Source organism: Canis lupus, chromosome 19 (genome assembly GCF_003254725.2).
Source record: "Canis lupus dingo isolate Sandy chromosome 19, ASM325472v2, whole genome shotgun sequence".
Lineage (NCBI taxonomy): Eukaryota > Metazoa > Chordata > Mammalia > Carnivora > Canidae > Canis > Canis lupus.
Window position 1 is genome coordinate 12320112 of NC_064261.1, and position 25989 is coordinate 12346100.

A 25989-nucleotide genomic window follows, 5' to 3' on the forward strand; every position below is an offset into this window, starting at 1 on the left:
ACACTGAAATTCGTGATTATACATAGGGAATTTTAATTCACATTTTATATCCTAGGCATCTCATATCTTGTATGAATTTGAGTCTCTGTTCTACTTTTTAGCTGTATGCCTCAGTTTCTTCATTTATAAATGGAGATTACAAATTCTTTATTGCAATTTTTCTTTTTATAGTTATCTATGAAAAATCACTTTTTTATACCCTAGAAATTTGGTTTTGGAATTCTTATACTTATAAAAGTGATAATTTAATCAAACAGGCTATTTACCATAATAAAGGAATACATATTTAACACTGAATTTATTTTTTCATGTTAAAGGGAAGGAATTTGAAAAAGTAACAGAGGAAAAAAATAACGAGAAAGCATGCTCTTTCAAACTTTTAAGCTCTAGTTTGAGCTCTGTTCAGACTAATATTATCAGAAAGGATTTATAAATACTTATATAGAAATAAATGGAAATTAATTTTGGCTTATGAATGCTTTCTAACAGGCTATCAAAAGCTAGTGCACAAAATGCAATTCTTGGTACTCTGTATGTAAAAGAACCCTCTTAAATATATACAATGATTATTTGTCAATCATGGCTCAGTAAAACGTAAAAATTCTTTAAAAAGGAAGTGGAATGAAAACTAGATAAGATTTGTAGTTTAAAAAAACAAAACAAAAGCAAACCCTGTCTCTAAAAGGCATCTCTGCAGTACTTTTGTTGCTATAATTTCCAATGCTAAATTTTATTAAAACTTCAAAATTAGTCTTTTTTTCTTTTTAAAGCAAACTTGTTCTCTCATTCCTTACCTTTTTCTCCTCCTGTCTTACCCTCTCTTTGCCTTTCTCCTTCTACATCCTGCTCTACCTTATATTATGTCTCTGAAGACGGTCCTGTTTTTTGCTGCATTTTGAATCAGTCACCTCATAGAAGATTTGATGAGGTCTAAGTCTGAGCAGTCAAAAAGGAAAAAGCTGATTGGTTATAAACACAATTTCCCACAAAATCTATATTGTACTTTGTATATAAATATTAAACATAATTTCCCACAAAATCTATATTTTACTTTGTATATAAATATAAAACTGTAACTGGGATCCCTGGGTGGCGCAGCGGTTTAGCGCCTGCCTTTGGCCCAGGGCACGATCCTGGAGACCCGGGATCGAATCCCACGTCGGGTAGCCGGTGCATGGAGCCTGCTTCTCCCTCTGCCTGTGCCTCTGCCTCTCTCTCTCTCTCTCTCTCTCTCTTTCTATCATAAATAAATAAAAATTTACAAAAAATATATATATATAAAACTTTAACTGAATGAGAGTTTAGGCAGTTTGATGAAATATAAATAATATAAAATGTTATAACTCAATTATATCAGAACAGTAATAAACGTTCTGGTTATTATTCATATATATTTATGTATTTTGTTTTTAAGGTATGATAAAATACATAAAATTGTTTTGGAATCCCCATCACTAAATTGAAAGACCTTTGTGGAGTTTTTTATTTAAATTCAATTAGCCAACTTTTATTGTACATTATTAGTTTCAGATGTAGAATTCAATAATTCATCAGTTGCATATAACACCCAGGGCTCATCACATCACTTGCTGTTCTTAATGCCCATCACCCAATTACTCCATTCCCCTCCCACCTCCCCTCCAGCAACTGGAGTTAGTGTACAATCACTAAATTGTACACTTGAAATTTATATTACACTGTATATATATATATATATATATATGTATGTATATATATACACAGTTAACTGTAACTGGAATTTAAATAAAAACTTAAGAAAAAAAAAAAAGCTTTGTGTTATGAATGAAGACTAGTTGAATCCAAAATGAAGAGACAAAAACTAAGTTAAATACAATTTATAGTAAAAAAAAATAGAATAATTTTTTATATTCTGCTTATCAAAGTAATAAGCATAAAGAGTTTGACTATGCGGTATCTTTATTTCATAAGTATTAATTAGGTGTCTATTACGTATCAGGCACTGTGCTGATTGTTGAGGATATAATGGAAAGTGTTGGTTCCTGCTTTCATGGAACACAGGCTTTTATTAAAAAAAACCTCTGGTCAAACTTCTTGAATTTGTTTATTCTGTTTTCTAGCTCTGTGATCTTGGGAAATGTCTTCGTACCTTACCGTCATTTATATATGAAGATTATAATAATTCTTATAGAATTCTAATGGTAATTCAGAAATTCCCACAAAGCACTTAACGTAAGTGCCTAACCCAGATGTAAGTTAATAAATTTACCTATTTTGGAGAAGGAGGGGCAAGATGGCGGAAGAGTAGGGTCCCCAAATCACCTGTCCCCACCAAATTACCTAGATAACCTTCAAATCATCCTGAAAATCTATGAATTCGGCCTGAGATTTAAAGAGAGAACAGCTGGAGTGCTACAGTGAGAAGAGTTCGCACTTCTATCAAGGTAGAAAGACGGGGAAAAAAATAAAGAAACAAAAGGCATCCAAGGGGGAGGGGCCCCGTGAGGAGCCAGGCTAAGGCTGGGGCGAGTGCCCCCCCCCGGACAGGAAAGCACTGTCCCAGAGAAGCTGGAGCTTCACCAATCTTCCCCGGCGCAAAGGCCTCGCAGGGAGTTGGAGCAGGACCCCAGGAGGGCGGGGATGCCCTCAGGCTCCCTGGGACACTAACAGACACCTGCGCCCTGGGGAGAGTGCGCTGAGCTCCCTAAAGGGCTGGAGCGCGCACGGCGGGACCCGGAGCAGCTCGGAGGGGCTCGGGCGGAGGCTCCCCGGAGAGGCAGCTGCGCGGCCAGAACGCGAATCCAACAGTGCAGGCCCCGAAACACAGGGCACCTGGGACACAGCCCAGGATCCGGCCTCCCCCCGGGACAGGCAGAGGCCGGGAGGGCCCAGAACAGCAAGGACACTCCTGCCCCGAGCTGAGCAGATCAGCGGCCCCGCCCCTGAGCCTCCAGGCCCTGCAGGCTTAGAGCTCTGTAGTTACTATGGGAGCTGACTCCCGGGCTCCAGAGCCGGCCCTGCCACTGCGGTTGTTACTCCTGGGGCCTCACGGGGTAAACAACCCCCACTGAGCCCTGCACCAGGCAGGGGCAGAGCAGCTCCCCCAAGTGCTAACACCTGAAAATCAGCAAAACAGGCCCCTCCCCCAGAAGACCAGCTAGACTGACCAGTTCCAGGGGAAGTCAAGGGACTTAAAGTATACAGAATCAGAAGATACTCCCCCCGTGGTTTATTTTTATTTTTATTTTTATTTTTTTGCTTTTTGATTTCTGTTTGCTTCCCCCACCCCCCCCTTTTTTCCTTTCTTTTTCTTTCTCTTTTTCTTCTCTTTTTTTCCTTTTTTTCTTTTTCTTTCTCTTTTTTTTCTCTTTTTTCCTTTTTTTCTTCCTTTTTTTTTTTCTCTTTCTCTTTTCTTTCCTTCTTTCTCTCCTCTCTTTTTCTCCTTTTCCCAATACAACTTGCTTTTGGCCACTCTGCACTGAGCAAAATGACTAGAAGGAAAACCTCACCTCAAAAGAAAGAATCAGAAACAGTCCTCTCTCCCACAGAGTTACAAAATCTGGATTACAATTCAATGTCAGAAAGCCAATTCAGAAGCACTATCATAAAGCTACTGGTGGCTCTAGAAAAAAGCATAAAGGACTCAAGAGACTTCATGACTGCAGAATTTAGATCCAATCAGGCAGAAATTAAAAATCAATTGAATGAGATGCAATCCAAACTAGAAGTCCTAACGACGAGGGTTAACGAGGTGGAAGAACGAGTGAGTGACATAGAAGACAAGTTGATGGCAAAGAGGGAAACTGAGGGGAAAAGAGACAAACAATTAAAAGACCATGAAGACAGATTAAGGGAAATAAACGACAGCCTGAGGAAGAAAAAACCTACGTTTAATTGGGGTTCCCGAGGGCGCCGAAAGGGACAGAGGGCCAGAATATGTATTTGAACAAATTCTAGCTGAAAACTTTCCTAATCTGGGAAGGGAAACAGGCACTCAGATCCAGGAAATAGAGAGATCCCCCCCTAAAATCAATAAAAACTGTTCAACACCTCGACATCTAATAGTGAAGCTTGCAAATTCCAAAGATAAAGAGAAGATCCTTAAAGCAGCAAGAGACAAGAAATCCCTGATTTTTATGGGGAGGAGTATTAGGGTAACAGCAGACATCTCCACAGAGACCTGGCAGGCCAGAAAGGGCTGGCAGGATATATTCAGGGTCCTAAATGAGAAGAACATGCAACCAAGAATACGTTATCCAGCAAGGCTCTCATTGAAAATGGAAGGAGAGATAAAGAACTTCCAAGACAGGCAGGAACTGAAAGAATATGTGACCTCCAAACCAGCTCTGCAAGAAATTTTAAGGAGGGACTCTTAAAATTCCCCTTTAAGAAGAAGTCCAGTGGAACAATCCACAAAAACAAGGACTGAATAGATATCATGATGACACTAAACTCATACCTTTCAATATTAACTCTGAACGTGAACGGGCTTAATGACCCCATCAAAAGGCGCAGGGTTTCAGACTGGATAAAAAAGCAGGACCCATCTATTTGCTGTCTACAAGAGACTCATTTTAGACAGAAGGACACCTACAACCTGAAAATAAAAGGTTGGAGAACCATTTACCATTCAAATGGTCCTCAGAAGAAAGCAGGGGTAGCCATCCTTATATCAGATAAACTAAAATTTACCCCAAAGACTGTAGTGAGAGATGAAGAGGGACACTATCTCATACTTAAAGGATCTATCCAACAAGAGGACTTAACAATCTTCAATATATATGCCCCGAATGTGGGAGCTGTCAAATATTTAAATCAATTAATAACCAAAGTGAAGAAATACTTAGATAATAATACACTTATACTTGGTGACTTCAATCTAGCTCTTTCTATACTCAATAGGTCTCCTAAGCACAACATCTCCAAAGAAACAAGAGCTGTAAATGATACACTGGACCAGATGGATTTCACAGATATCTACAGAACTTTACATCGAAACTCAACTGAATACACATTCTTCTCAAGTGCACATGGAACTTTCTCCAGAATAGACCACATACTGGGTCACAAATCGGTTCTGAACCGATGCCAAAAGATTGGGATCGTCCCCTGTATATCCTCAGGCCTTTGGGATGCAGCAAAAGCAGTCCTAAGGGGGAAATACATCGCATACAAGCATCCATTCAAAAAGTGGAAAGAACTCAAATACAGAAGCTAGCCTTACACATAAAGGAGCTGGAGAAAAAACAGCAAATAGATCCTACCCCCAGCAGAAGAAGAGAGTTAATTAAGATTCGAGCAGAACTCAACGAAATCGAGACCAGAAGAACTGTGGAACAGATCAACAAAACCAGGAATTTGTTCTTTGAAAGAATTAATAAAATAGATAAACCATTAGCCAGCCTTATTAAAAAGGAGAGAGAGAAGACTCAAATTAATAAAATCGTGAATGAGAAAGGAGAGATCACTACCAACACCAAGGAAATAACAGACGATTTTAAAAACATTATGAACAGCCAAACGCCAATAAATAGGCAATCTGGAAGAAATGGATGCATTCCTGGAAAGCCACAAACTACCAAAACTGGAACAGGAAGAAATAGAAAACCTGAACAAGCCAATAACCAGGGAGGAAATTGAAGCAGTCATCAAAAACCTCCCAAGACACAAAAGTCCAGGGCCAGATGGCTTCCCAGGGGAATTCTATCAAACGTTTAAATAAGAAACCATACCTATTCTCCTAAAGCTGTTTGGAGAGATAGAAAGAGATGGAGTACTTCCAAATTCGTTCTTTGAGGCCAGCATCACCTTAATTCCAAAACCAGACAAAGACCCCACCAAAAAGGAGAATTACAGACCAATATCCCTGATGAACATGGATGCAGAAATTCTCAACAAGATACTAGCCAATTGGATCCAACAGTACATTAAGAAAATTATTCACCATGACCAAGTAGGATTTATCCCCGGGACACAAGGCTGGTTCAACAGTCATAAAACAATCAATGTGATTCATCATATCAGCAAGAGAAAAACCAAGAACCATATGATCCTCTCATTAGATGCAGAGAAAGCATTTGACAAAATACAGCATCCATTCCTGATCAAAACTCTTCAGAGTGTAGGGATAGAGGGAACTTTCCTCGACATCTTAAAAGCCATCTATGAAAAGCCCACAGCAAATATCATTCTCAATGGGGAAGCACTGGGAGCCTTTCTCCTAAGATCAGGAACAAGACAGGGATGTCCACTCTCACCACTGCTATTCAACATAGTACTGGAAGTCCTAGCCTCAGCAATCAGACAACAAAAAGAAATAAAAGGCATTCAAATTGGCAAAGAAGAAGTCAAACCCTCCCTCTTCGCCGATGACATGATACTCTACATAGAAAACCCAAAAGCCTCCACCCCAAGATTGCTAGAACTCATACATAGGCCAAAACCTGTTCCACTTCTCTTTTCAGATAGTTAAAAGAGAATAATGCTCTTTACCTACCAGGTCAGCATTTCTTAACCCTTTTGGTTTTGGGACCTCTCTTGAGGATGCTTAAAAATTACTGTGGACCTTGAAGAACTCTTTTTTGTGGGTTATATATCTATCAATGTTGAACATATTACAGATTAAAACTGAGAGTTTTTTTTAAAAAAATGAGGCCACATAAGAACACATTGTAATACCCATCAGAGAGATGATATCACATCATATAAACTTTGGAAAACTTCAATGTACACTCATGAGAAGATGAGAGTGGATAAGATAATGTCTTCATATTATTATGATCATAATTTTGACTTCAAGGATCCCCATATCACACTTTGAGACTTGCTATATTAAAAGATGAGTTAATGACTTGAGAAAACTCTAATTATAAAATGCCAAGTGAAAATAGTATAATATAAGCAGCACACTATATGACTCCCAATTGTGTTAAAAGAACAGAAATACAAAATCCTCTTCCAAAATCACATTTAAAAACTACATCCAAAATTTATAAAGATGGTTATACCCAGATGCTAGCAATATTTACTATCAGGTGTAAAATTGCAGGTTATTCTTTTTTTTTTTATTTTTCTGCGTTTTCCCACCTTTCTACAACACTTATTACTTTTACAAACCCGCCCCCCCCCAAAAAAAAAATCTCATACTTTATCAGGAGAAGTTTTCTTCTTTAGTAATTTCTAAGACTTACATTTTCTTATGGAAAAAGATAGTGCTTTTAAATCCATATCTCTGATTTAAGAGTTAAATTTTAGCTATGAAATCTGAATAAAAAGAAAATTTCAACATGAGGAATTTTCATCTTTAGGTTTATTCCCTGAATCATTTTTTTGTTTTTAGTGTTTTGTTTGTTTCTTGAGAGGGAGAAGGGGGCGGGGAGGCAAAGGGAGAGATAGACTCTTAAACAGGTTTCACATTTAGCACAGTGGCCAATGTGAGGCTCAGTTTCACAACCCTGAGATCATGCTTTGATCTGAAATCAAAGGTCAGGCACTTAATCAACTGAGTTACCCAGGCACCCCTTCTCTGAACTGTTATTAATACAAATGCATACCATCAGAAATATTATTATATTAATATATTGTTAATATTATAACTTTACCAGTTTTACATAAGTTCCATTTTTATTTTTGTGACTTTATATACAAGAATTCATTCTCTAAAACAATACGATTCATTTGTACTATGCAATAGCCTGCTAATTAATGAATTCTCAATTCTTTTTGTTTTATAGGAAAAAACTCAGGCTGTGGAACTCTGGCAGACTGTTTCCCAGGAGTTGGGCAGACTTCAGAGACTTTATCAGGAACATATGACTGAGGCCCAGATTCATGTAGTTGAGAGTCAAAAACAAAAGGTAATCTTGGATTTCATGGATTTCATTTCTTATATATCAGTTTTCATAGCTTTCTTGTATATCTTCATTCTTGAGAAACTTAATTTTGAAGAGGAATGCTTAAGTGTTTACTGTGTTATTTATTTTAAATAGACTTTTGCTGGTTACAAATTTCTTGGACAGTTAGTTAAAGCAATGCCTAGTATACATTAGGTTTTATAATGTGATTAGCAGTGAAAGCTGTATTTAGTTGTAAAAAGCAATTTTAAGATGATCATGTATAAATGGACTCCCAAAGCTTTTATATATTTTATTTCCTAGCTTATGACAGGAACTATTCATTAGATTATGGCCAGTGAAGAAACCTGCTCAAATAAAATGACAACATCGTGTAAAGTGAAAATCTTGACACCCTTAAAGTTACCTCTAAAATAGATATCAAATGTATTTAGCATAAATTAATCAGAATAGAATTTTACAAAAAGAAGAGCCATAAATGGTTATTAAGGCATTCTTTCTATCCAAAGTTAGAATGATCTTTGTATTCCTTCTAAGTGGACATCTAAACTTTTGCTATACCACTGTTGACAAAAACTTATTATCTCAGAAGACCATCCATTCCATTGAAAAATCTGCCTCCTTGACCCTTCCATTAGTTATTTTTCTGCTGGGAACATTGAAAACTGTATTCCAATTCTGATTCCTTTTCTGTGGGTTTTGAGGAGGCATCTGTTGAAATACAGTGGATATCACTCCTATCTTCAATTCTCTTTTATCAAATTCCAGTTTGTGAATCTTCCTATTATTATCATCATACTCGGAAATTCTACCTAAAGGAGTTTTGTTTTTCAATTTTATTTTACTTTAAAAAAAAAACATAAAAACAAGTATATTGCAAAAATGTACAGCTGACATTGCCTGGAGATGAATGGTAGTTTTATACCACAGTTGTTTTATGTATGTATGTATGTGTGTATGTATGTATGTATATTTTTTATTGGAGATCAATTTGCCAACATATAGCATATCCCCAGTGTTCATCCCATCAAGTACCCCCTCAGTGCCCGTCATCCAGTCACCCCATCCCCCCGCCCACCTCCCCTTCCACTACCACTTGTTCATTTCCCAGAGTTAGAAGTCTCTCATGTTCCATCATCCTCACTGATATTTCCCACTCATTTTCTCTCCTTTACCCTTTAATCCCTTTCACTATTTTTTATATTCCCCAAATGAATGAGACCATATAATGTTTGTCCTTCTCCAATGGACTTTCACTCAGCATAATACCCTCCAGTTCCATCCACGTCGAAGCAAATGGTGGGTATTCGTCTTTTCTAATGGCTGAGTAATACTCCATTGTATACATAGACCACGTCTTCTTTATCCATACATCTATCGATGGACATCAAGGCTCCTTCCACAGTTTGGCTATTGTGGACATTGTTGCTATAAACATTGAAGTGCAGGTGTCCTGCCATTTCACTGCATCTGTATCTTTAGGGTAAATACCCAGTAGTGCAATTGCTGGGTCATAGGGCAGATCTATTTTTAACTCTTTGAGGAACCTCCACACAGTTTTCCAGAGTGGCTGCACCAGTTCATATTCCCACCAACAGAGCAAGAGGGTTCCCCTTTCTCCACATCCTCTCCAACATTTATTGTCTCCTGTCTTTTTAATTTTCCCCATTCTCACTGGTGTGAGGTGGTGTCTCATTGTGGTTTTGATTTGTATTTCCCTGATGGCAAGGGATGCAGAGCATTTTCTCATGTGCTTGTTGGCCATGTGTATGTCTTCCTCTGTGAAATTTCTGTTCATGTCTTTTGCCCATTTCATGATTGGATTGTTTGTTTCTTTGCTGTTAAGTCTTATAAATTCTTTATAGATCTTGGATACTAGTCCTATATCTGATAGGCCATTTGCAAATATCTTCTCCCATTCTGTAGGTTGTCTTTTAGTTTTGTTTACTGTTTCTTTTGATGTGCAGAAGCTTTTTATCCTGATTAAGTTCCAGTAGTTCATTTTTGCTTTTGTTTCCCTTGCCTTCATAGATGTATCTTGCAAGAAGTTGCTGTGGCCAAATTCAAATAAGGTGTTACCTGTGTTCTCCTCTAGGATTTTGATGCATTCTTGTCTCACATTTAGATCTTTCATCCATTTTGAATTTATCTTTGTGTATGGTGTAAGAGAATGGTCTAATTTCATTCTTCTGCACAAAGCTGTCCCATTTTCCCAGCACCATTTATTGAAGAGACTGTCCTTTTTCCAGTGGATAGTCTTTTTCCTGCTTTATCAAATATTAATTGACCATAGAGTTAAGGACCCATTTCTGGATTCTCTATTCTGTTCCATTGATCTATGTGTCTGTTTTTGTGCCAGGACCACACTGTCTTGATGACCACAGCTTTGTAGTACAACCTGAAATCTGGCATTGTGATGCCCCCAGCTATGGTGTTCTTTTTTAATATTCCCCTGGCTATTCGGGGTCTTTTCTGATTCCACACAAATCTTAAGATGATTTGTTCCAACTCTGTGAAGAAAGTCCATGGTATTTTGATAGGGATTGCATTAAATGTGAAAATCGCCCTCGGTAGCATTGACATTTTCACAATATTAATTCTTCCAATCCATGAGCATGGAATATTTTTCCATCTCTTGTGTCTTCCTCAATTTCTTTCAGAAGTGTTCTGTAGTTTTTAGGGTATAGATCCTTTACTTCTTTGGTTAGGTTTATTCCTGGGTGTCTTATGCTTTTGGGTGCAAATGTAAATGGGATTAACCCCTTAATTTCTCTTTCTTCAGTCTCATTGTTGGTGTATAGAAATGCCATTGATTTCTGGGCATTGATTGTGTATCCTACCACACTGCCGAATTGCTGTAGGAGTTCTAGCAATCTTGGGGTGGAGGCTTTTGGGTTTTCTATGTAGAGTATCATGTCATCAGCAAAGAGGGAGAGTTTGACTTCCTCTTTGCCAATTTGAATGCCTTTTATTTCTTTTTGTTGTCTGATTGCTGAGGCTAGGACATCCAGTACTATGTTGAATAGTGATGAGAGTGAACATCCCTGTCATGTTCCTGTTCTTAGGGGAAAGGCTCCCAGTGTTTCCCCTTTGAGAATGATATTTGCTGTGGGCTTTTCGTAGATGGCTTTTAAGATATTGAGGAATGTTCCCTCTATCCCTACACTCTAAAGAGTTTTGATCAGGAATGGATGCTGTATTTTGTAAAATGCTTTCTCTACATCTACTGAGAGGATCATATGGTTCTTGTTTTTTCTCTTGTTGATAGGATGTATCACATTGATTGCCTTACGAGTTTTGAACCAGCCTTGCATCCCAGGGATAAATGCCACTTGGTCATGGTGAATAATCTTCTTAATGTACTGTCAGATCCTATTGGCTAGTATCTTGTTGGGAATTTTTGCATCTGTGTTCATCAGGGATATTGGTTTATAATTCTCCTTTTTGGTGGGGTCTTTGTCTGGTTTTGGAATTAAGGTGATGCTGGCCTCATAAAATGAGTTTGGAAGTATTCTATCCCTTTCTATCTTTCAGAACAGCTTTATTAGAATAGGTATTGTTTCTTTAAATGGTTGATAGAATTCCCCTGGGAAACCATCAGGCCCTGGACTTTTGTGTCTGGGGAGGTTTTTGATGACTGCTTCAATTTCCTCCCTGCTTTTTAGCCTGTTCAGGTTTTCTATTTCTTCCTGTTCCAGTTTTGGTAGTTTGTCGTTTTCCAGAAGTGCGTGCATTTCTTCTAGATTACCTAATTTATTTGCATATAGCTGCTCATAATATGTTTTTAAAATCATTTGTATTTCCTTGGTATTGGCTGTGATCTCTCCTTTTTTATTTGTGATTTTATTTAGCGTCTTTTCTCTTTTGTTTATAATAAGGCTTGTAATGGTTTATCTATCTTATTCTTTCAAAGAACCAACTCCTGGTTTTGTTGATCTGTTCTACAGTTTTTCTGGTCTCTATTTCATTGAGTTCTGCTTGAATCTTTATTATCTCTCTTCTGCTTGGTGTAGGTTATATTTGCTGTTCTTTCTCCAATTCCTTTAGGTGCGAGGTTAGCTTGTGTATTTAAGTTTTTTCCAATTTTTTGAGGGACGCTGTATTGCAATGTATTTCCCTCTTAGGACTGCTTTTGCTGTATCCCAAAGATTTTGAATGGTTGTATCTTCATTCTCATTAGTTTCCATGAATCTTTTTAATTCTTCTCTAATTTTCTGGTTGACCCATTCATCTTGTAGTAGGGTGCTCTTTTACCTCCATGTGTTTGAGTTTCTTTCAAATTTCTTCTTGTGATTGAGTTCAAGTTTCACAGCATTATGGTCTGAAAATATGCAGGGGACAATCCCATTTTTTGGTATCGGTTGAGACCTGATTTGTGACCCAGTATGTGGTCTATTCTGGAGAAAGTTCCATGTGCACTTGAGAAGAATGTGTATTGAGTTGTGTTCAGGTGCAAAGTTCTGTATATATCTGTGAAATCTATTTGGTCCAGTGTATCATTTAAAGCTCTTGTTTCTTTGGTGATGTGCTTAATTACAAGATCTGTCATTTGCAGAAAGTGCTGTGTTCAAGTCTCCCAGTATTAATGTATTATTATCTAAGTATGTCTTCACTTTGGTTTTTAATGGATTGATATACTTGGCAGCTCCCACATTAGGGGCATAAATATTCATGATTGTTAGGTCCTCTTGTTAGATAGATCCTTTAAGTATGATATAGTGTCCCTCTTCATCTCTTACTAGTCTTGGGGATAAACTTTAATTTATCTGATATGAGGACTGCGACCCCAGCTATCTTTTGAGGACCATTTGAATGGTAAATGGTTCTCCAACCTTTTATTTTCAGGCTGTAGCTGTCCTTAGGTCTAAAATGTGTCTCTGTAGACAGCAAATAGATGGGTCCTGCTTTTTTATCCAGTCTGAAACCATGTGTCTTTTGATGGGATCATTAAGCCCATTCACGTTCAGAGTTACTATTGAAAGATATGAATTTAGTGTCATCATAAAGCTATTCAGTCCCTGTTTTTGTGGATTGTTTCCTTGGACTTCCTCTTTCTTTTCAGGGGTCCCCTTAATATTTCTTGCAGAGCTGGTTTGGTGGTCACATATTCTTTCAGTTCCTGCCTGTCTTGGAAGCTCTTTATCTCTCCTTCTATTCTGAATGAGAGCCTTGCTGGATAAAGTATTCTTGGCTGCAGGTTCTTCTCATTTAGGACCCTGAATATATCCTGCCAGCCCTTTCTGGCCTGCCAGGTGTCTGTGGAGAGGTCTGCTGTTAATCTGATATTTCTCCCCATATAAGTTAGGGATCTCTTGTCTCTTGCTGCTTTAAGAATTTTCTCTTTATCTTTGAAATTTGCAAGTTTCACTATTAACTGTCGAGGTGTTGGACGGTTTTTATTGATTTTATGGGGAGGACCTCTCTATCTCCTGGATCTGAATGCCTGTTTCCCTCCCCAAATTAGGGAACTTCTCAGCTATGATTTGTTCAAATACGCTTTCTGGCCCTCTGGCCCTTTGGCGCCCTCTGGGACCCCAAATAAATGTAGATATTTCCTTCTGAGGTTGTCAGTTATTTCCCTTAACCTTTCCTCATGGTCTTTTAATTGTTTTTCTCTTTTTTCCTCAGCTTCCTTCCTTGCCATCAACTTGTCTTCTATGTCACTCTTTTTTCTACTTCATTAACCCTTGTTGTTAGGACCCCCAGTTTGCAATGCATCTCATTTAATTGATTTTAATTTCAGCCTCATTAGTTCAAAATTCTGCAGTCATGAAGTCTTTTGAATCCTATATGCTTTTCTCCAGAGTCACCAGTAGCTTTATAATTGTGCTCCTGAATTGGCTTTCTGACATCTAATTTTAATCCAAATTCTGTAACTCTGTGGCAGAGAGTACTGTTTCTGATTCTTTCTTTTGTGTTGTGTTTTTTCCTTCTAGTCATTTTGCTCAGTGCAGTGTGGCTAAAAACAAGTTGTACTTGTTAGAAGCGCAAACTCTTCTCTCTGTAGCATTCCAGCTGTTCTCTCTTTAAAACTCGGCGTCAAATCATAGGTTTTCAGGATGATTTGTGTTATGGGGGGGCGGGGGGGTGGGGCAGCCAGCGGGAAGGAAGGAGTAACCAGAACCTGCAGAGTCTTTCAGGGGAAAGCTCCCAGACAGGAGCTGGCATATTCAGTAGAAGAAAAAAGCCAGTTCCAAACCTACCTAAAGGAGTTTTTAACAACTACTTGCATGATGCTTTGCAGTTTACAATATGATTTTTTATATATTTGCCCTGGTTTGAAAAGAACCATATGTAGTCTGAGCAATAAGACCTTTACCTCTGAGGAAGGGGGAGTGGGAGGAATGGGCAAAATGGGTGAAGGGGAGTGAATAGGAGATATTGGCTTCCAGATATGGAATGAGTAAGTCATGGGAAGAAGAGGCACAATATAGGGAATACAGTCAATGATATTGTAATAGCGTTATGTGGTGACAGATGGTAGCTATACATGCAGTGAGCCATAATATAATGAATGTATCTAGAAGTTGAATCACTATGTTGGTTGTGCTTTTAAAACTAATGTAACATTGTATGTCAACTATACTCAAAAATTTAAAAGTAATATATATATATATGTATATATAAGTATATATACATATAACACACACCATATATATGGCATTTTATCAAAAAGAAAAGGCCTTTCCCTGTGAGATCTGGAAACTATTCCTAATATAAGTAAGTTCTTTGAGGCTGTTCCTCATTTAGGTCAATCAACCAAGTCTTGTGCTATTTTTTTCACCTTTATTTTTGTACTGTAACTATCCAGTTAGGTTTTTCTTGTTTTTTGTGTTTTTGGTTTTTGTTCAAGCCTTTACAAATAACACTTTGTCCTTTTTCTCCAGTTATCTGTTAGTCTTTAATTCTGTCATCCAACATATTGATACCCCCTTCCAACTTTGTGTCACCTGCACATATAGTTAATCGGATCATAACAGATAATCACAGAAACTTGGGGTTTCAAGTCATGAGAATTTTTAAGAAGGGGAGAGAGAAACAGTAATTCTGTGCCAGGATTTGAATGTAGGTTTTGAATATAGTTTCTCCGTACTGTACAATGTCTCTCTAATTCATCTATTTACTAAGAGTGATTTCTAGAAATAATGGTCTTATATAAAACATAATAGCCACATTTGTTCCTATATTGTCATCTTATTTAATTTTCTAATCATTTCAAAAAATTTAATCTTATTTCTTCAACTGTTAATTCACACAATAACAGAAGACAAGTTCATCTAGACATAAGCATAATGATTTTAGGCTTGATTTTAGGTTAATTTTACATATGGGTTATAAACAGAATGCTATTCATATACACCTCTACCATCCTACTGTAGGATCAATTGACCAATTTTCAACAACTGACCAAGCAACTTCATGTAACTAAGGAGAACATAGAAATGGTAAGTGAAAATATCCATTTAGTGTACTTAATGTATATAAACTAGAAATTGTGACTTTAATATTTATTATGCTAATAAAACTTAGTAACAAAATGCCCATGTTATGTGTAATGAAAATAAGTAGGTAGTACTCTTTTCTCTTTATCTGTCTTTTTCTTTCATATTCAGTGGCATGACAATGTTCATGATACTGACTGGAGATCTAAAGCTGGCATCTCGGGCAGCCCGGGTGGCTCAGCAGTTTATCGCCACCTTCAGCCCAGGGTATGATCCTGGAGACCTGGGATGAAGTCCTGCATTGGGCTCCCTGCATGGAGCCTGCTTCTCCCTCTGCCTGCGTCTCTGCCTGCCCCTCTCTCTCTCTCTCTCTCTCTCTCTCTCTGTCTCTCATGAATAAATAAATAAAATATTCAGAAAATAAATATAAAATAAAAATAATGCTAACATCTGTCTGAAATATCACGTAACATAATAGTAATCTTAGGGTCCTTGGTAGGATCTCTTGAGAGTAATCTAGACTGTGAGCTTCTCAAGAATAGGACTCATGCTTTATTCTTAGAATTTCATTTAGCATGCTGGTAGGTATATAATAAGAATAGTGGACCTGATAAATGAGTAGCACAGTTTCCTAAAAATAATAGGACATTAAGAATCATTTGTTAGTTGTTTGGCCACCAGTATTAATTGTTACATCTAAATGTCCCTTTAATTTTTTTCTAAACGAAATGTATTAATTAGCCTTCCTAATTCTGCTCTTTACCTTTTTTCTCCTCTCCTCTTTTTTTCTCTTCTTTTCTCTCCTTTTCTTCTTGGAATTTTATTTTACCTCATTGTTGTGTAATACAATTATGACATCCCAGGTAATTCCTCTTTCCTTTCTTCATTTTTCTTAATAACTCTGCTAATTCTTGCTAGTGCCTAGAAAATGTCTTTCTAATGAAAATGTCTTTAAGAGAGGAGTTGTACCACCCAAAGTAAGTTACCCAATTTTTTTCTACTTTTCAAAATTTTCTCCTTTAACCATGTAAAAAACGAAGTGAATTTTACCTTATTTCACTTCTGTTACTCTTAATCACTTAACATTTTTAATAATATACTTCTTAGATATTTTAAATAGTATTGAAGTACTCCAGAACAAAATGATATCCGTAATTAACAAATCACATTTCTCTGTGAAATTAATAGTTTAACCTAACATCACATCTATATCTCTTAGAATTGCAAGGATTATATAATTCTTTGTATCTTATACCACAGGGAGCCCCTATTTTATTATTAGCTACCCCAAATCATTCTGATGAAAGTCATGGGAAACAATTATTTGAATATTCATAGGAAATGCATTAAAAATTTCTAAGGCACAAGAAATTCATAGATTTTGGCCAAAACTAAGAATAGTGAGTTATATATATGTACAATAAAAATGATAAAGGAGTGACAAGATGGATGAAAGAGAGTCGTGTTATAAAGAGCAAAAAAGAGACTATCCTGGAGGTTAAAAGAAAGGAATATGGTAAGAGAAATTTTAAAACTTAAGCATTTTTCTTAATATACTTCATTGGGTATCACACAAGACTGCTAAATGTGAAGGGACATAGCTAAGTGATTGTAAAGATCTTGTACATCTCAAAGAGCATTCAGAGTATAGTTACAGAAGCAAGTGTGAGTCAAAATCAAACTTGAAGAAAAGTACCCATTAAAAAGTTTTCTGATTTGGGCACCTGGTGGCTCAGTGGTTGAGCATCTGCCTTTGGCTCAGGTCATGATCTCGGGGTCCTGGGATCAAGTCCTGCATTGGGCTCTCCACGAGGAGCCTGCTTCTGTCTGTTTGTCTGTCTGTCTCTGTCTGTCTCTGTCTCTCTCTGTCTCTCTCTCTCTCTGTGTCTCATGAATAAATAAAATCTTAAAGAAAAAGTTTTCTGATTCCATGAATAAGCTGATTAATTGAATAGTTTCCTATAAATGTACAGTAATTTGATAAGTACACAAAGAAGTAAATATCTTTCATGACCAGTGCACATTTGTAACATATAAAAGGTAGACTCTCCTAATGTGAATGGTACATAAAAGTACAAGTTTATATTTTTTACTGTGACTATAAATACAATGGGAGTTCACATTTCCTAGAGATTCTCTTTCCTGAAATCTTTTTTTTTTTTTTGAGATTTGTTCACCTCTATAAAATTACTCAAAAATTTTTTTCAAAAAAGTTTTCTGATTGCATATTAAGTTCCTTTAACTGTCAAAGGTTCTCTAATTGCAAGAGAAATGTACATCTATCCACAGACCCCTGTCCTACGTGGTAAAACAGGGATGACATATGAAATTATCATGATCAGTGTTTGAAAGGGATGCTTCCCTGGACCTTTATGAATCTCCAAAATCTAGAATATTAATACAGTATATAATTTTTTTTTGTAATGACAGAGAACACCATATTCACATGCAGCTGTTGAGCTCTACTAGGCTTGCTAACAAATTAGCTCCCAACACTAGCTTTTTAAAATTCACGATTCCAATTTACACTTCTCCTAATCACTCTACATCATTTATCTTTAAGGTGCTCCCAAATGGTAAAAGAAATACAAGCATCAATTATGTTAGTGCCAAATGACAGTATATATAATAAAAAGTTAACAGTACATTACAGACATAAAAGAATTTAGAGTTGTGAATCAGTTTGAACTGAAATCATTGAGGTAGCTTCACAGGAGAGTTTGAAATGATATTAAAGGCCATCTACTTCCTCAAATGATTTAGGCATCCTTTTATTAAATGCTTTTCAGTTAGATGATCATCTAGCCTCTGCTTTAAGTATTCTCTGTAAGAGATTTATCACTTCCCCAAGAGTCTGTTCCTTTGAATTCTGATTATTAGGAAATTGAAATCTGAGGCATGTGATGGCTCAGTTGGTTAAATGTCTGCCTTCATTTGGCTCAGGTCATAATCTCAGGGTCCTGAGATTGAGCCCTGTGTCAGGCTCTCTGCTCAGTGGGGAGTCTGCTTCTCCCTCTGCCCCTGTCCCCAACTCATGCTCTCTCAATAAATAAAGTCTTGAAAAGAAAAGAAAGAAAAGAAAGAAAAGAAAAGAAAAGAAAAGAAGGAAGAGAGAGAGAGAGAGAGAAAGAAGAAAGAAAGGAAAGAAAGAAAGAAAGAAAGAAAGAAAGAAAGAAAGAAAGCAAGCAAGCTAAAATCCTATTATGTTTCCTCCCACTGATGTATGGTTTTATCTTCTGGAGTAACATAGAACAAGCTCACTTCTTCAAATCAATCCTTCAGTTTATTTACTTGTAATCATTATGTCTTTCCTGATTCGTGCCCAATGTTGTACCCAGTTTTTTTTTTTTTTTCAACTATTCTGGTATAATTTACCTACCTCTCATTTATTCTGGCCTTCTTTCCCTGTGTGTGATAGTATCTTAAGTTGTGTTCTGTGAATTGAACACTAAATGCTGGTCTGCAGTAGTCTGCTTCCCAAAATAAAGATGCAGTCCTCAGACTGTCTTTCATGTTTCAGTGGAGGCATTCATTCACTTATTCCTTAAAGGTGTAAGTACTTCTAGTGTACTAAATCATATGCCAGTCACTTGAGAATTCTGGGAGAAGATAGTCTTCAAAAAATGGTTTGTGTTACAGCCATGAACTTTAAATTTAGGTTTTGAATACAATGCAAGGTGCCTTGTGAAAGTGCATATAAAGTTCTGTCAAAGTGCAGAAAGGAAACAATTATTTGTCTTAAAGTGAATGGATGATGGCAGAATGGAATTCCAATTCCAGAGGAAAATAAAATAGTGTATAAAAATATGAAGTCAATAAAATTGGGTAGAGTATGAGAGAAGCACAATGAAAACTCCAGAAGAAGCAGGTTGGAGAGATGTATATATGATCTGTTGGGATGGGAAAAAACTGAAATCAAGACTGTTGATGAGGTAATAACTATAGTCTATATGACTTTGCCCATAAGGCATACAGATAAAGATGATAAAAATAAGGAATTGAAATTGTGCCTTCATGGTAAAACCATCACTTAGGGAAGAAAATCAGTCCCCGGGATCCCTGGGTGGCGCAGCGGTTTAGCGCCTGCCTTTGGCCCAGGGCGCGATCCTGGAGACCCGGGATCGAATCCCACATCGGGCTCCCGGTGCATGGAGCCTGCTTCTCCCTCTGCCTGTGTCTCTGCCTCTCTCTCTCTCTGTGTGTGTGACTATCATAAATAAATAAAAATTAAAAAAAAAAGAAAAGAAAAGAAAATCAGTTCCCTTAGAAAAAAATTTTATACACCTGGAAGACTGCTTCATATCTTACTTTAGGTCCCTTCAGAGGCTAACCCTGAAAGAGGATTCTGAAGCATGTCATTTATTTAGGAGATAATACCAGGGAGCACCAGTAGGGAAATGGGGAAGTGAGACTGGGAAGAGAAAAGAAGGCAGCCAAAGGGTTTTTAATAATCTTGCAAATTAACACCATGGGTAACTGAAATTTAATCCTCTGGAAGCCAGTGTAGAACAGGCTCAGACTTACTCCACCATGAGCCACAGGAGTTTGGAACACCAGTTCCAAAACAGCCACAGGAGTTTTTAAACACCAGTTCCAAACAGCCACAGGAGTTTTTACACACAAGTTCTCTTCAGTCATTATTATCCAGCTCTTCCAGAGCAGGCTGGGGACATGAATTCTCCAGCACCTGATGTCTTACACAGTTAGGTAAACAAAGGAGGCTCCAATGGCCAAGAAAACCATAAAACCTCGAAAAGCAGATGCAGGTGGTTTGAAGTGAAGCAAGTGTCCACTAAAGTAGTAAAGTAAAGGTAAGGAAAGATTGCCAAGGTTATATTTTACCATCAAAAACTTTAATCATTATCATGACTTCATTTTTTTCTACTTATGTGCCCTACAGTTAATCTTTAAAGATGTAGTTTTAAATGTTCTAATACTGAATGTTTCTTTTTTTTGTTTTCTTGTGATAGACTAACCAACACTTTCTGGAAACAGTTACTGAACAAAATGTGGAAATCGAGCAACTTCGAAAACAACTTAGGTATTTTGAAAAATGGATTTTATTTTATTAATAATTATTTTTCTTCAGAATAAGTGATGATGGCATAATTTTTCCACGAACATTTTTTTTCTTCTCTTTTAAGCTTCTGTCAAAAGCTTTCTGGACATATGCTCTGTTAGTACCGGAAAATATTGAAAATACTGAAATCAAGACAATTAGGAGGAGGCAACTATAATATATATGATATGATATATATAAAGGGATGTTTCATGATGGTAAAACTGATGCTTATGGAGGAAAATCAGTCCTTTTAGAAATATCTCTGCACATATCTTTGTGTTCCCCCATAAGCAGACCTTGAGTAAAAGGGTGTCAAATCATGTAATTTATTTAGATGTAATACCAGGGAAGTGGGGAAGTGAAACAGGGAAAAAAGACAAAGCCAAAAGAGGGTTTTTAAAACCTGGGCAACTTAATACTATACATATTTATTGTGGCCCAGTGGTTTAATAATCATTGCATTAATAGACTTCACAGGAAAATCTTTTTCACTTTATGTTTCCCTTACTTATAATACTTAAAATTCAGAAGTATAGGCATAATAGAATTTTGCTCCATGATGCATTTAGAAGTATCTTTAAATTGTGATATAAATCAACATTTTATTAAAAATGTAACTTTGTTTGTTAAACGAACCTTGCTATTTATTTTTTTATACCATCATGTATTTTTGCCCCACAAAATATTTAGCTTTTTTTATAAAAGACTTTATTTTATAAAATTTTGTGCACCATTTTTTATGTTTTTATTTTATTGCCTTTATCAGCTTTTTAATTTAAGTAACTTTACTTTCTTTTCCCCTAGACATTCCTACCTTTGGGCACTTATTTGATCCTCTTTATTTCTTTAGATGTTATTGATTTTACTGTTTAAAATACTAAGGTTTATTTAGTTGCAAGATTTCATTCTTTTTTTCAAGATGGAAGTTTTGTTTTGTTTTTTTATAAAACTAATGTAAATCCATTATAGAAAACTCTAGATAGTATAAAAGTATATCAACTTGCATTACAATTCTGGCACTAACCATAGTTAGTCCACATTCCACAGGTTAATAACACAATCCCCAATAAGACTACTTTCACTAAGACACAAGTTCAAGGATCCCCAGGCCACCCACACATCTGACCAATTGGCTATAAATGCAGGTGTTTCCTCTAACCACCCAGGCTCAGTAATTCTCCAGAATGGCTCAGGGAACTCAGGAAAGCACTATACTTACGATTAAAGTTTTATTATAAAGGTCAGAGATCAAAACCAGACAAAAGAATAGACTCATTGAAGAAAGGTCTCAGAATTTGGACTTTCATGTTCTTTGCCCATGGAACCAGGATGCATGACCCTCCTGGAACATCACTCTGTTCACCAATTAGGAAGCTCACCTAAGCCTTAGTGTCCAGAGATTTTATTGGATTTTGATTATGTGCATATGATTTGTATTAAATGTAAATAAATTTACTTTTTAATGATATTTCTGAATGACTACATCATAGAACACAACTTTGACTATACTTCTGAAATTTAAGTATTATGACTGATTGCACTGGCCACTTGATTGAACCCAGTCTCCAGTCTCCCTCTTCTCCCTGGCAGTCAGAAGGTTGGGCCTATATCATGGCTCAAGGCCCCAAGTCTCTAATTACATGGTTGCTCTTATCAGCTAGGCCCAGCTCCCATTCTGAAACTAGTGTCTTACCTTGAGTCACGTCATTAGCATAAACTCATATGTGGTCCCAGGAGCCTACTGTAAATAACAAAAATAATCCTACTATGGGTGAGAGGTAGTAATGGCCTTGCAATTTTAAATATGAGTATGTAGATCTCACTGAGCAGTTGAGATTTGAACAAAGACTTGAAGGATATGAACAGATTATCCGTACAATGAAGGGAAAGAGTTTTCCAAGTGTAGAACTTGCCATTACATAATTGGAAACATGCTTAAGGAACAGCAAGGATGCTAGATGTCTCTGTGATTTATTTGAAGAGTAGCAAACCATTCCAATACTTTGTGACTCAAAACAATAGCCTACTTAGTTTATGATATGAGGGACAATAGAGCAGTTTTTTGGTCTGGACTTACTGGGCTGTATCTACTGAACTTGCCTATGTGTCTCTGGTTGGTCTGCTAACAGTGTAGTAGTTGGCAGTGGATGATAAACTGACAGGTTTATCACCTAGGTTCTTTTTTTTTTTAAGATTTTATTTTAATTTATGAGAGACACAGAGAGAGGCAGGGACATAGGCAGAGGGAGAAGCAGGCTCCCCACAAGGAGCCTAATGTAGGACTGGATCTCAGGACCCCGGGATCATGACCTGAGCCAAAGGCAGACGCTCGACCACTGAGCCACCCAGGCGCCCTTATCATCCAATTTCTGATGAAGGAAATTGTCAGTTTCTTCACCAGGACAACAAGGAAAGCCTTACTTTACTTCATCATGGCAGGGTTGGTTACCAATGATAGTAAAAGAGGAAATCCCAATGTACAAATATTTTTCAAGCCTCTCTCGAGTCATATTTGTTAATATACTAATGGCAAAGCAAGTCACAAGATCAACCCAAATTCAAAGGATAACGAAATAGGTAATCCTCTTGATGGGAAGTTTTTAAACATCATGTTACAAAGATGTGGATGTGGAGTGGGAAGAATTTAGGGCCATTTTTTTTTTACATTCTCTCTCACTAGTATACAGAGTATACAGGAATACAGGAAACGAGCAGTAATAAATGAAGTCAGAAATGTTATGGAGAGTGGAAGACAAGGTGAATGGGCCTTGTAGGCTATTGTGAGGACTTTCGTTTTTTGCTGTGGGTGAAATAGGATTTTGGGGGGGTTTTTTTTGGTTTTTGGTTTTTAGGAATGGTTTTTAATAGGAGATTGACACAATCTGACTTCTATTTTAATAGGATTGATCATTCTGACTGCCGTATTGAAAATAGACTGTAAAGAGGCAAAAATGGAAGAAGGGAGACCAGTGAGGAGGCTATTGCAGTACCCAGGAAAAAAATCATGTTGGCGAGGACTGTGGTGGTAGCAATGGGAGACGGTTAAGATGTGGTCAGATTCTGGTTTTCTTTTTTAAATGTTTTATATGGTAGATTCAAGAGGATAGATTGGATAAAGGTAACAGATTGAGTCATCATGGGTGACTTGATTTTTTTTTTCGACAAGCAACTGGAAGAATGAACTGAGAAGTCTATGTATAGGTGGCCAGATTTGGTGGGGGAGGAGGCAGTTTGGGCCGTATTGAGATTATACAAACTACTGGAAATCCTAATGCTATTAACCATTAGCATGCAGTTCAGTAGAGATCTAGACTCAAGATATGAAATTTTTAATGTTCAACAGAAAAATAGTGTTTAAAGCCATGAGACTGGAATAAATAAGTACGGTTGACCCTTGAACAGTACAGATTCACTTCATGGGTCCATTTACGTGCAGATTTTTTTCGTTAAATACATACAGTATTGTAAATGTATTTTCTCTTCCTTAGGATTTTCTTAACATTTTTTTTCTCTTCATTGTAAGAATACAGTACATAATATGTACAACATAAAAAATATGGGTTAATCAAGTATAAATGTTAGTGGTAAGGCTTCTAGTCAGCATTAGGCTATTAGTAGTTAAGTTTTGGGAATGTCAAACATTATATGTGGATTTTTGACTACATGGAGGAGTCGATACTGCTAACCCCCTTGTTGTTTGAAGGTCAACTTTTCTTGGATGGGACGATTAAATTTCCTAATGAGAATAAGTCTTCCCAGATCTTTAAAAATAATCTCAGTGTAATTTGTGCTAAAACCCCTGTAGTTTGTATGTATATATGTGTCTGAGAGAGAGAAACTTGGTAATCTAATCCTAATATTATTAATTAGGAAAGTGCCATTTACCAAGACCATTCTACAGAAGAGTAAAATGCAGTGTTATTTGTAAGAGCATGAGTTTGACAAAACAGAATAAAGAGCATGTAGAAATTTCATATATAACAGAGGTTGCATTATAAATCAGTAGGAAAATAGTCATGTGGGGAATGGTTGCTATCCATGAAAAAGATATGTAAAGCTTTGCTTTTCACATTTAAGTATTTATATGGTTTTATGAATTAAATACCTAAATGTAAAAAGCAAAACTTTATAGATTTTCTTTTAAAGTATCAAACAGTCTCTCTTGAACATTTGCTAAGGAAGTATTTCTTAATCAAAATTTAAATGCAAGCCAAAAAGGAAAAGATTGACATACTTGAATATGTTGAAATATAAGACTTATATTACGAAAATCAGTATGTCAAATGAAAAGGCAATCCATAGTCTGTGAGAAGACATTTGCAATGCATATAACTGACAGTGCATTAGTGTTGAGGAAACGTAACTAAGCATCAATTAATAATAAGTAAAAGTCCATAGAAAATTGGGTAAAGGATATGACCATTTCAAAAGTCATAACAATCAGGAAAGTGCAAAACCTAATGTGATACTATTTCTAAATAATACTACTGAAATAATGTGATAATTTGATACCAATTATCAGCATCAAAAATATTATGTGAAGTGTAATAATAAGGTACAAAAGGAAATTAGTTTTATAGATTTTTTTATAGTTTTATAGTTTATATAGATTTTATACATTATATACATTTTATATAGAAGTATATACATTATATACATTTTAAATATTTTAAACAGTAGAGTGATCATTTAAACACTGATGATGGATATGTACTTTTTTAGTTATATACATATCAGGTATATAGTAAAGTAAAATGTATATATATTATATGTGTGTGTATATTATAAAAGAATAAAATGTAAAATTACTAGGACTGATATACCCTAACTTCAAATTACTAATTGTCTGTATTTGTAGAAGTAGAACATTGGAGACAGCCTAAGTGTCTGTCACTAAGGAAATGGATAGGTAAATTGTAGTGTTTGCATCCTGTGGAATAATATGCATCATTTAGAAACCTGTATTTACATGTAGAGGTATAGTTATAGCAACATAGATAGATCGAAAAAACAAGGTTTATATAAAGTAAAAAAAAGATATGGTTCTATAGCATAAAAAACACACACACATACAAATAACATATATTTTACCAGCATATGTATATGTTCAAGAATATATCACATTTTAATGTGAACCTACAAAATGAAGGGGAATGAGGGAGGGATTGGGAATGAACAGGAAAATAAAATGAGAGCAGTCTTTCAAAGCTAATAGTGATAATGGGCCATGGAAAGAGTAGTGTGATTAGCTCAACTCTGCACTCAGGGTTCAGGAAGAATGGAAGAAAGAAGAATATGACTTATGGTGTATGTAGGATAAATCAGGGTGTGGAGATTCTGGAAGGAAGATGAGTAAGGAAACTGATTCATGAAGACCTTCAGTCATATGATAATAATAGAAATAGAAAATTAAAATGATGTAAAAGATTCCGTATAGGAAAAATGGACAGACCTTGGTGATATTGGGCTAAAGGATAGGGGAAGAACTGCAGAATTTTATTGCTAAAGCTATCTTACTGATCATCTTAGTTTAACTTCCCAGTTTTATAGAAGAAACCAAACTGAACCAAAGGCTCAGAAATTGTCCAGGGTTGTATGACAAATTCATGGAAGAGCCAAATTAGAACTTACATCTTGAATTGCTAATCTGGTG

General features: G+C 36.4%; 1 protein-coding gene across 7 annotated transcripts in view; it reads left to right on the forward strand.

The window, feature by feature from the left end:
• The window catches only part of SCLT1 (sodium channel and clathrin linker 1), a 178018-nt gene that overhangs the window by 40080 nt on the left and 111949 nt on the right, over nt 1–25989 (forward strand). For all 7 annotated transcript variants that reach the window (XR_004807007.2, XM_049097251.1, XM_025420622.3 and 4 more), the window contains 3 exons: nt 7713–7835; nt 15212–15277; nt 20245–20315. Coding sequence is in view for 6 of the 7 variants with exons in the window: in XM_049097251.1 (XP_048953208.1) it covers nt 7713–7835; nt 15212–15277; nt 20245–20315 (260 nt within the window). In the remaining variant the exon portion in view is untranslated. The remainder of the gene's footprint in view (nt 1–7712; nt 7836–15211; nt 15278–20244; nt 20316–25989) is intronic.